Source organism: Danio rerio, chromosome 5 (genome assembly GCF_049306965.1).
Source record: "Danio rerio strain Tuebingen ecotype United States chromosome 5, GRCz12tu, whole genome shotgun sequence".
NCBI lineage: Eukaryota > Metazoa > Chordata > Actinopteri > Cypriniformes > Danionidae > Danio > Danio rerio.
In genome coordinates, this window is record NC_133180.1 from 29,737,501 (window position 1) to 29,749,857 (window position 12,357).

At 38.3% G+C, this 12,357-nt stretch overlaps 1 protein-coding gene across 1 annotated transcript in view; it reads right to left on the minus strand.

Moving 5' to 3' along the window:
• The window catches only part of whrnb (whirlin b), a 116,683-nt gene extending 115,058 nt beyond the window's left edge, over positions 1–1,625 (minus strand). The window contains exon 1 of the mRNA XM_021471607.3: positions 382–1,625. Within this exon, the coding sequence (XP_021327282.2) occupies positions 382–1,110 (729 nt within the window). The 5' untranslated portion in view covers positions 1,111–1,625. The remainder of the gene's footprint in view (positions 1–381) is intronic.
• Between the last annotated feature and the right edge of the window lie 10,732 nt (positions 1,626–12,357).

Below are 12,357 nucleotides of genomic sequence, written 5' to 3' on the forward strand. Positions count from 1 at the left end.
GTTTGGTTTACTCAAATATGACATTTCTTCATTTCAATGACAACTAAATCTTTTATATTAATTCAGTTCTACCATAATTAGTTTCATTGTTTTGGAAATCATGGAGAAATTGACTGGTTTGGACTGAAAATAAATATATAATGTGCACCTAAACCTTTCATTCATAATGGTTTTACTAGCAGAAACATTTACAGTCTCAGCAGTAACTGAAATCAGAGAACTGTTCTTGTGGGCTCACAGTGTTTTGGCAGTCTGGTGTCTCCAAATGGTGCCCATTCATTTTTACAGTGCATAATTTCAGATTTAACAGTTCCACATAACAGGCTGAGAAAGATTTAAATACCGTGCCAAAAGCACACAGACGGATCACATGCACATCACCTTGACTGCCTCTCCATGAGTGACTCGATCAAACACCACGTTGTTGACTTTCATGATCTGGTCTCCAACTCTCAGCCCCTCTCTCTCAGCGGACGACCCGGGCTCCACTAAGGACACATAGATGCCAACTCCATGTTCCGACCCACCCCGAATGCTGAATCCCAGGCCTTCGTGACTCTTGCTTCGTTTCAGGGTCACCTGGCGGATTTCGCTCGGCGCTTCCAGCATGAGCGCGGGCGCTGTCCCTTCAGCGGAGGTGCTGAAAACAGAAGCCGGGCGCAGAGAGCCGTGGCTGGGACCGGCCTGATCAGACTGAGGCGCAAAGTGCACCGAGGAAGCTCCTGCGTGCGCGTTCGTGCTGCTGAGGTCTTCCGAGCACTCATGTTTGACACTAGCCGCCAGCAAATCCGTTTTCAGATAAAGCCCTTCTGATGTGTACTGGTCGAACAGCAGCTGGTCCGAGCGGGGAATGACCAGGCGCAGCATGGGTAACAGTTGGCGCTTGTGGGGGGTGTTGAGAATGACTTTGAGAGTCTGCACGAGATCGAAGACATTGCGCTTGGCGTGGTAAACGTTAAGACAGTGGATAAACTGCTCCCTCTCGAAGTCGTTGAGCAGCACGTTGAGCGCGTTGTGCAACTTCTTGACGTTAACGGAGAGTGTGCGGCCACCGGAGCCCAGCGAGTTCGCGCCCGACTTGAGGGAAGCGCGCTCCAGATCCGTGCTCATTCTCAGACACCTGGAAACCACAGGGGGATTTCACATCAGGCATTAGGAACGGAGCACGGTCACTTTCTCTTTCTAAAAACAGAAATGCATCGCGATTCGTGCGTTAAACCCGTGGTGAGTCCAGCCATGCCGAGTCAAGGCTTCGTTTGCGAGCGAGTGAGCGCGCGCTCAAGATAACAGCACGAGAAACTAATTAGAGCAGTACAGTTCCCAAACTTTTCGTTTTTAATAAAATTTGTTTTGTAATCACTTTGAATGCCACTTATAGTGGGGAAAAGTCAACAGTTCTTTCCAGAGGCAAACAACAAACCCGAATTAAGTCCCGCGAGGATTTGACGTCCTTAATAGTGACTTTAATCCTTTGGGTAACACGATGCACGCTGAGAACCGGGTGGTGAAAGGCGTCCTTCGCGGAGAAGAAAGCTAAACAAAAGGTTTGAAGTTTGGCAGAGGCGCTAGGAGAAGGAGCGCGCGTGGTCAGTGCGTCTCGCTCGGATTTCTTGTCGCTACTACTGAGTCCGTAGTGAGATACCAACACAGGCGCTTTGGAGGAAATGACGCACGCGCGAGGCGCCTCTGTTGCTTAGGAACAAACAACTGTGAGGAACGCATTTGGACGAACTAAAACCACATCCTTCCTGCGCTTGAGCTATTTTTAATGTTCAAGGCCCGCCGGGCCATTGACGTTAATCAATAGAAAAATAAGCCGTTTGCAAAGAACATTGCGCATTTGGGGACATAACGTGAAAGTTTGTAACGGTGTTTCTAATTGGAAAACACTGTGGACGGCTCAGCCACTTAATCTCAACTTTTTTATATACAGCAAGAGCTAAAAATAAAACCAGAAAGGAATTCAAAAATTTATTCAAAAATTGCAAATTAGCCCACAGCATGAATGTTGATTTGAGTTGTAATGAATCATTTACTTTTTACATAAGTTGCTGCTCAAAAATAAAAACACCTGGCCTTGCAGCAAGATGAATCTGGACACATGTGGACACAATTGTTAGATATTTAGGCATAAGTCTGCACCGAAAAGGATAGTTCACTCAAAACAGAAAAAAAATAAATGTGTACTCTTTCCTCTCAATAAATAACAGCAGCAAGAATAGCCGTTAAGAAAGCATCTGATTATATCTGATTAGCAATATGAAATAGCAAACATCACGTGGATCATCTGAGACTACAAACTATATAGACCACTTTATTAGGTACACCTTACTAGTACCTTCACAACTGCCTTAATCCTTTGTGGTGTAGATTCAATAGGATGCTTGATAAATTCCTCAGCGATTTTGGTCCAGCTTGACATGAGAGCATCACGCAGTTGCTGCAGATTTGTCGGCTGCACATGAATGATGTGAATCTCCCATTCCACCACATCCCAAAGGTGCTTTATTGGATTGAGTCTGGTGACTGTGGAGGCCATTTGAGTAGTGAACTTTTTGTCATGTTCAAGAAACCAGTCTGGGATGATTCACGCTTTATGACATGGTGCGTTATCCTGCTGGAAGTAGCCATCAGAAGATAGGTAATCTTAAAGGCATGGACATGGTCAGCAATAATACTCAGTTAGGCTGTGGTGTTGCCTTTTTATCAGCTAGCGTCTGGCCATTCTCCTCTGACCACTGGCATCAACAAGGCATTAGAACTACCTCTCACTGGATATTTTCTCTTTTATGGACAATTCTTTGTAAATCCTAGAGATGGTTGTGCATGAAAATCCCAGAAGATCAGCAGTTTCTGAAATACTCAGACAAGCCCGTCTGGCACCAACAACCATGCCACATTCAAAGTCACTTAAATCACCTTTCCTCCCCATTCTGATGCTCGGTTTAAACTGCAGCAGATTGTCTTGACCATGTCTACATGCCTAAATGCATTGAGTTGCTGCCATGTGATTGGCAGATTAGAAATTTGTGTTAATGAGCAGTTGGACAGGTGTACCTAATAAAGTGGCCAGGGAGTGTAGATCTAGCCATATTACACTACACTTTGGATTAAACTTTGACATAATTTGGACTTTATATGTAACGCATAATATCTCAAGGTCCTCACATTAAAAAAGTCTATACAGGCTTTCATAGGCAACATTGGAAGTCAGTAAGTCTCATTTGTTTAAGTATCATTACAAACTGTGACCAAATAACAAATGCACACAAAAAAACAACAATTTCTTTTTTCACACAGCTTCTTGAATCCTGAAAGTTGCTGAGTTGAGTTTCTAAGGGCAGCGCGGTGGAACATCCAATTTAGAGATCCAAAATATTCAACCTCCCAATGCTGAAACTGACCAATCAGAACGAAGCGTTCCAGAGCACAGTTAAAAGGAGGAAAAACACTCAACAGTAGTGACCCAAATATTTTTTAGTCACGACTAATGCAAAACAAACTTGATTCCGATTGACAATTTTATTCCTTTACATCAGTGCAGATGAAATGTTTGAAGCTTGAACATTTCAATCTCTCCGCTGACGTCTTAAGTTATGAAGAGGAAACTGTTTTGAACAGATTTGTAAAATGAGGGCAGTGTTTGGTCGCAGGCATGTGTGTGTGTGTGTGCTTCATTTAGGAGTGCTCCATTTATACCTGTAGCTCTCTAATCCTGTATGTCTGGACAAAGAGAGAGATATCACATCAAATCAACTCTCCCCAAATCTGGTTGGTGTCGTTAGAATTCAATTGTGTGCATCCAATAATGCATCAGTTGAGAAAAGCAGCACAATCCACACTCTGCTTTCGTTGTATTCCATGAATTGTTTTGTATAAACAATAACAATTTTCCTCATATTATACTGATTCAGCCAATGTGTGATGTGCTAAAAAGCCAGCCAGCAGGGCTTTAGCTGCACTGTTGTGCTCGGCTAAAACACACGTGTCATCCTCTAAGCTCATAAAGAGGAATTAGAAAGGCCTGTCAGCCGACGTCCACTACTGACCATAGTCTTTCTGAGAGCTATTAATAAACTCATATGGACAGGCTGTTGCTGTATTTAACCTCATCCTTTTCAAGTGTATTTGCTTTGACCCAATCCAGTTTGATGTAGTGCTCTTTACTTGATTTAGACAGGCACATAGGGGCATAGCTGAATAGATTACTGCAAAATAGAATGAAGCTATTTTAACAAATACAACAGAAGTAATAACACTAATGAAACAAAATGCAGGATAATAAATGTGGATAAAACACAATAAAGAAATAAATTACACTGGCATCAATAGTTGATTTAAAAAGGGTTGGTATGAATATAAAACTAAATTTATCTATAGACTTTTCATTGTCCTTGATCTCCAACACATCGATTTAAGATGGTGACATTGCAGCAAAAGAGTCAAAATCATTGCTAATTTGCAATTAGCGCTCTTGGCATCAGAGCATGGTGCCTAAAATTAATGAACAATTAATGGGCCTAAATGAGACAATAGAGATGCTCATTGATCTTTATGCATTGCAGAAGAGAGCGGACTATGCTTCAGCTGTAAGTCACACATAATTACAGACTCCCTTAACAAATATACACTCAGCAGTGCTCCAAAAATGTCTGCCAGAAATTCAATTAGGCGTTGGAATACCACATATATTTTCCTGCCTTTTATTTTCTACTGACATCACGTCTGAGTGTTTTGGAAATTGATGGTTTGAGCTTGATTTAGAGGGTTATGGTTATATTCATTTATTCACTCATTCTTTTTCCAAATCCATAACATTTCTTTTGTCTTCAGAAAAAAAATATATATATATTTTTAATGAAATCTGAGAGATTTCTGTCTTTCCTTTGAAAGTCTATTCACCCAAAATGTTTGTATTGAGACTGAAATCTTCTACTCAGATTTTAGAATTAATCTTTGAATGTTTGCATCATATTTCATGTCATTACTAGGCCCATACGGAATCTGCATGCTCATAAATCCACAAATTACCGCAATTGTTTAGCCCATTGTTGAGCCTATTTATTTACTTAATTAAATAATTAATTTATAATTAATTATTTTCAGTAATATTATTGACTAATATGAAAATGTTCATATGATTTATTCACAATACAGTTTGTAAAGTAATATTTTCTGTATTTTAGTAGATATATTAAATGAGAGACTTGCTTTGTTTACCAAATATGTGTATCTAATTGGATTTGCATTGTAAATAATAAATAAAAGTTAAAAAAGATATTATTTCATATAAATTTTTTGTTACGATAATCCCAAAATCATTCAATAAATCTGCAGTATTTTATTTCAAATTCTGCACAAAAATAACAAAATATGTCAAATTCTGTCTGGCCCTAGTCATTACCCTCAAGTTTATCTAATTTATTTATTTATTTATTTATTTATTTATTTATTTATTTATTTATTTATTTATTTTTGTAATATAGGCTGTAATTGTGTACAAGTTACTGGCCAGAATGTGCATACCTCACTTTACCTGGCAATCCAGAGAGCAAATAGATGTTTTTCACCACAGTGAAAATATAGTTTTTCAAAGAAGAAATGTCTGAAGCAAAATTATGTTTCTGCAATTAGTTATGTTTTTGTTATCAGAAAGAGGCATTTTAGAACTGTTTCAGAATGAACACAATATTGTGTTTTAAAAACGGTTTATATTGAGGACAATCTGCCGAAACAACTCTATTACAGTGCAGTTTAGTATATATCTAAACCCAGCCTCCATCACAGATCAGAGCCCGCTTGATGCTGCATTTTAAGCTCCACCCACCTATTCAAGCATGCAGCAGAAAAAAATAGAGAGGTAAACACAGATCTGTGGAAAAATCAGAGGATAAACATGGCTTCAAAGACAACAAGACATTGTGCAGTGCCAAACTGTCTACACTATATCTTTGCATTTATGGCATAGATGGATGAACATTATTTAAAATGAAGTTCCAGGCCATGTCAGTTAAAGCTTCATTCACTTTATATACAAAAATGCACACTGTGATGCTGGACATTAAGAAAGCTAAAATATATATATATAAATATATAAATGCTGTGTCAATTATATTGAAACTGACTATAATGTCTGACTATTTTTTATTCATTCATTCATTTTCTTTTTGGCTTAGTCCCTTTATTAATCAGGGGTCGCCACAGTGGAATGAACCGCCAACTTATCCAGCATGTCTTGTGCAGCGTATGCACTTTCAGCTGTAACCCATCCATCACTGGGAAACACCCATACATTGTCATTCACACACTTACACTACGGATAATTTAGCATACCCAATTTACCCATAGGGCAACGCAGTGGCGCAGTAGATAATGCTGTCGCCTCACAGCAAGAAGGTCGCTGGGTCGCTGGATCGATCCTTGGCTCAGTTGGCAATTCTGTGTGGAGTTTGCATGTTCTCCCTGCGTTCGCGTGGATTTCCTCCAGGTCCTCCGGTTTCCCCCACAGTCCAAAGACATGCGGTACAGGTGAATTGGGTAGGCTAAATTGCCCGTAGTGTATGAGAGTGTGTGTGAATGTGTGTGTGGATGTTTCCCAGAGATGGGTTGCGGCCGGAAGGGCATCCGCTGCGTAAATATGTGCTGGATAAGTTGGCGGTTCATTCCGCTGTGGCAACCCCTTATTAATAAAGGGACTAAGCCGACAAGAAAATGAAGATGGATTTACCCATAGCACATGTCTTAGGACTGTGGGGGAAACCATTGCACCTGGAGGAAACCCAGACGAACACGAGGAGAACATGTAAACTCCACACAGAAAAGCCAACTGACCCAGCCGAGGCTCGAAGCAGCGACCTTCTTGCTGAGAGGCGACAGTGCTACACACTGCGTTGGCTCTGAATTCATTCATTTTCTTTTCGGCTTAGTCCCTTTATTAATCTGGGGTAGAAACAGCAGAATGAACCGCCAACTTATCCAGCATATGTTTTACACAGCGGATGCCCTTCCAGCTGCAACCCATCTCTGGGAAACGCCGCCTCTAAATATTTAATATTATTATTATTATTATTATTATTATTATTATTATTATTATTCATTCATCATTCACTTTTCTTCGGCTAAGTCTTTATTTTAAAGGTTGCCACAGCGGGATGATCCACCAACTATTTCGGCATATTTTCCGCAGCGGAGAACTGAGAAACATTATTTTAATTCATTCATTCTTTTTCTTTTCGGCTTAGCCTTTTTATTCGTCAGGGGTCGCCACAGCGGAATGAACCACCAACTAATTCAGCCTACGTTTTATGCAATGGATGCATATCCAAACACAACCCAACACTGGGCAACACCAAGACACTCTCACATTTTACACACAAACACTACGGCCAATTTAGCTTATCCAATTCACCTATAGCGCATGTCTTTGGACTGTGGGGGAAACTGGAGCATACGGAGGAAACCTATGTGAACACAGGGAGAACATGCAAACTCCACACAGAAATGCCTGCTGAAACAGCCGGGGCTAGAACCAGCAACTTTCTTGCTACTCACTGCGCCACCGTGACATCCCATTCATTCATTTTCCTTTGGCTTAGTCTCTATTTCAGTGGTCGCCACAGCGGAATGAACCACCAACTATTCCAGCAAATGTTTTACTCAGCGGATGCCCTTCTATTCGCAACCCAGCACTGGGAAACATTATTATAATGATAATAGTTGTTATTGTTAAGCAGTGGCTATTGCTTTGTCTGTTATCATATTGTTTTATATGTACAGAGTATTTAAGTGTTTTTGACCTAAATTACAGCAGCATCCAAACACACATGTAAAATTTTACACGCAGCTTTAGACTTAGAAACATTATTAAAAATTCAAACTGGAGAGTTTAAACAGGCAGAACAAACCTGATATGTGATGAATTTTTAATGTATGAATCTTAATTGCATTATGTAAACCTTAGATGACAGTTGTTCATCTTTAAATGCAGTTAAAAATATCTTTGTGTCTGAAGAATAAATGGGTGAGCAAATGATGACAAGATTTTTATTTTCAGGTGAACTAACCCTTCAAAACAAACTTCAGATTAAATCTGCACCACTTGCAGCAGTTGACCAGTTTATGCTCCACAGTCTGGATAAAGAGTGTCACATAATCTTTTGAGAGCCGAGCAGGTGATGAACTGAATAAACAAGTAACATTTATGACTGGTTGTGCTGTCAAAGTCATTAAATCGCCAGCGTTGGCTGCACTAGACCATAATACAATTCACTTACACCCCCAATAAAAAAATCTGACAGAAGGTTGTCTTCGCATTGAAACATGTTCAACAATATAACTCCTTGACACATATACAACACGGTTTACAACACAACAAAAAAATTCACTCTACAACAAGCGCAAATCAGGGACAGACAGTAGGAGGGGAAGAACTGTTCAGTAAACGTTGGGTCAGAATGCAGTACGGCTTTGATTAATAGTGGGATGTTTAATGGGAATTGAGGGAAATGTGCGTCACGCTGGGCTCTGCCAACCCCATAATTACGGCAATATAAAAGAGCAGAGAGATGGCGTGCTGCAGTGCCATGCCCCAGTGCCCAGTCTGACAGTGCACACACGCCATTAAACACTGCATTACGGATATACCTCGCTGAGGTGTATTCAGCTCCCATTACAGGACAGGGCTGATTTAAAAGCCATTTTATGACATCTGACCAAGTCTGAAATAAAATCTGCCAGCGGTGTGTACTGTATTGCTGTGATGTAAGTTAAATCTTCTCTTCTGCTGCTCAGTTTGTATTTGATAGATAACGTGTCAGCTGCAGGTTAAGAAGAGGTGGGTGGTAATGATGTAAACTAGAGCCGGCGTTCCATAAAGCGCTATTTAAAACTCTGGATTTGGCCTTCAGCCACACTCTTTTGTGATCTCAAAAAGTATCTGAAACTCTCTCTTTTCTATTAATATTAAATGAGCTCACTTTGTAAAGACAGCCAAGAGTTCCCATTTGGCATCCAGTGTACACAGAAATCCAATAGGTGTTCCACTAGCATTTTAATGTACGTAATATATTATAGAGAGCTTAAAGTCCCAAATGATATTATTTTTCTGTTAGAAGCACTTAAAGAGATGAGCAATCTCATTAAGCAAAAGGAAAAATAAATCAAGGCACATATAAATTGGAAAACTCACCTGAGCAGATGAAAAATATATGGAGAATGTGGAATTAATGTTATATCATATATCAAAACTCATGTTTAGAAGTTATTGTGATCATGTTCAACACTTAAAAAATAAGTTTTGGTACTTGTTCACAGTACTTATTTAATATGAGTTGAATCAACATATAGAGTTGAAGTCAGAATGATTAATTCTGCCATTATAAAAGTAAATAATAATTTACTAGATATTGTTCAAGACACTTCTATACAGCTTAAAGTGACATTTAAAGGCTTAACGTAGTTAATTAGGTTAACTAGGCAGGTTAGGGTAATTAGGCAAGTTATTGTATAACGTTGGTTTGTTCTGTAGATTATCGAAAACAAATATAAATGGGCTTACAATTTTGACCCTAAAATGGATTTTAAAAAAATTAAAAACTGCTTTTATTCTAGCCGAAATAAAACAAATAAGACTTTCTCCAGAAGAAAAAAATATTATGAGACATACTGTGAAAATGTTTTGCTCTGTTAAACATCATTTGGGAAAAAGAAAAAAATAATTCTGACTTCAACTGTATCGTAAGTGTTTTAGAAGTCAACTTAATTGTTTTATTTTCAATCCACCTAAAGTAAAAACAGTGGTACCCAGTGTTTTTTTACAGTGAATATATGTAGGCACATTTTGGCATAAAAAATAGAAAGCGTATGATAAATACAGTCATTACTTTCAACAGATGGATGCCTCATACTGTATGAGAAAGTTCACTGAACGCTCATACTGTATAGTCACATGTATCGAGGCTGTGTCAATCTGTTGATGCCCCACTGATGCTGTCTGTGTCACGATGAGCAAAACTTTGAGGGAAGATGCCGATATTTCCAGCAACATGCCCTTCTAACCACTCCTCGTTCACTGCAAAATGAATAAAAACAAAAGAGTTTCTTAAAGAAACACTGGTTTTTAAGCTAATTCTCCTGCTGCTATGATAAAAATGCATCCCTTTGTTTGCGTACCTTCACTGAGAATGTCAATTGTGTCGCCTTCACTGAATTCCAAATCCTCTGGGCCTTGTGCATTGTAATCATACAGTGCCACCATCTGATAGAGAATGGTCCTGTTGGCCAGAGGGTCCTCATTCTTAGCATGAGATGGAAAAAGGTTGATTAAAAATAGTGTAAAATTCATTCATTCATAACAGGACAGGATAGGTGTCATTTTCCCTAGAGAATATTAAACACTTTAAACAATTTATAGGGTCTTTTCAAATAGTTTAACCCAAGGATATTATCCTTTTAAAAAAATCTAAATTGACAAATTTACCTTGTTAGCTCATATTGCTTTCTTGAGGTGATAAATGTGACTTAAATTGCTACAGTTATATTTTTATAATATGCAAAAAATCCTTTGAATATTGAGGAAGGAAAAAAGAAAATGTATGTTTTGCGCTCCTAATTTAAAATAAAATTATTTCAGTATTTAATTTGTTGAGCCTTCAGATTTCAGATTTTCAAATAGTTGTGTCTTGACTAGGGCTGTGCGATTAATTGAAATCGAATTGCGATTTGAAACGTTGAAGCAATATGAGGTATGTACTATTTAAATTTCCTCCACCCAGGGCAAAAGCGTGCACAGCGTCTGTGTTTCTTACTAGCCAATTAAGGAAAGCACAGACAAGTGGGATGATGGCATTTGCCACTTCGACTTTACAAAGAGCTTATGATCTACTAACTATTGGGAACATCTTAACAAACTTAGTTACAAGCTAATAGTTACAAACCCCCTCGTTTCGTTTGACTTTCCCATCCAGTTTAGCAAAGAACTTACAAACAGCTGGTGCAACAATATCCAGGAGATAACTAATGCCATAATGCACTACCACACAAAAAACTCGATGCCTTTTAATGCAGTGACCAAAGAAGGATTTAAAAAAAATCTTATCTAACTGCAGGATAGGAGATATACACTTCCACCTCACCCCTATTTTAGCCATTTTGAAGTACCACAGCTGTACATTAAACGTCATGATGTTTTGTGTTGCATCTCTGATAATTTTATTTGTTTTAAACAATATAAGCTACAGAAAGTTCACTGAGTGTTCTGTTTTTTTTATAATTATTATTTTTTTGTTTGTATAATAAGCTACACTATCTCCCTAATTTGTGGTCACTTGTTTACAGAAAGGTAAGGTCATTTTATTTGTGCTTACTGTTTGCTCTAGTGAAATTTAAAAACAAATTTGAACAAATGTTTCAGTAAGTTAATATATTTTCAGTTCCTTTTTAACTAACACTCACTGCATTTTAGCAGTAAGAAGCTATGAAAGATTGAGCTGAAGCTTGACTACAAAATTAAATCCCAAATCAAATCAAAATTGCAATATTCGTCAAAAAAAATGAAATTCCCCAAATTGCACAGCCCTAGTCTTGACCAAATACATGGATTATCCTAACCTAACAAACCAGATATTAATAGAAAGCTTATTTATTCAGAAACTTGTCAATTTAAGGCAATTATAGCTGGTTTTGTGGTCCAGACTCCAGGGTCACCAATTAATAAATTAATTCACGGGGGGAAAAAACAATAGTTTGGTAAACAAAATCTACAGTACTTCCACATTGAAATATAGCATTCCTAACACAAATACCAACAATAAAATAAAATCTTCAACCACTCCTCTTCGCCCTCACCCTCAATATTCAATTTTAACTGAAAATGTCACAATAATAAATTAAAGTCCTCTGAAACATCCAGCTCATGCGGACTTTTTTGTTTTTTAACACAGGAAAAAGAAATGCTTCACACATCACAATTTCAAAAGAGAGGATAGGCACCTCCTAATACCTGTGGTTCTAAAAACCCACATCAAAGCAGGTTTAGCATCATTTTTGCTTTGTTAACCCCACATAGCTTTTACCAAACCTGTCTGTCAAACACAATCTGAAAAGATGTTGCGTTAGAATGATATGGCTAGATTCTTAGCAATAAACAGCCAATCGCACACATCTATTTCTGAGACTGAACATGTCAAATAGTGACAGAAAAGGCATCAAATATATAAAGTATGAACAGTGTAAAATGTGAAGCATTATTTAACAGGGGGTTATATTTTCTTAGGGTTTAGATTAACCTTGGGATAACAATATTGGTTCTAAATAGTGTAAACACTAATGAGGTACTGCCAAAATAGTGTACAGACCAGT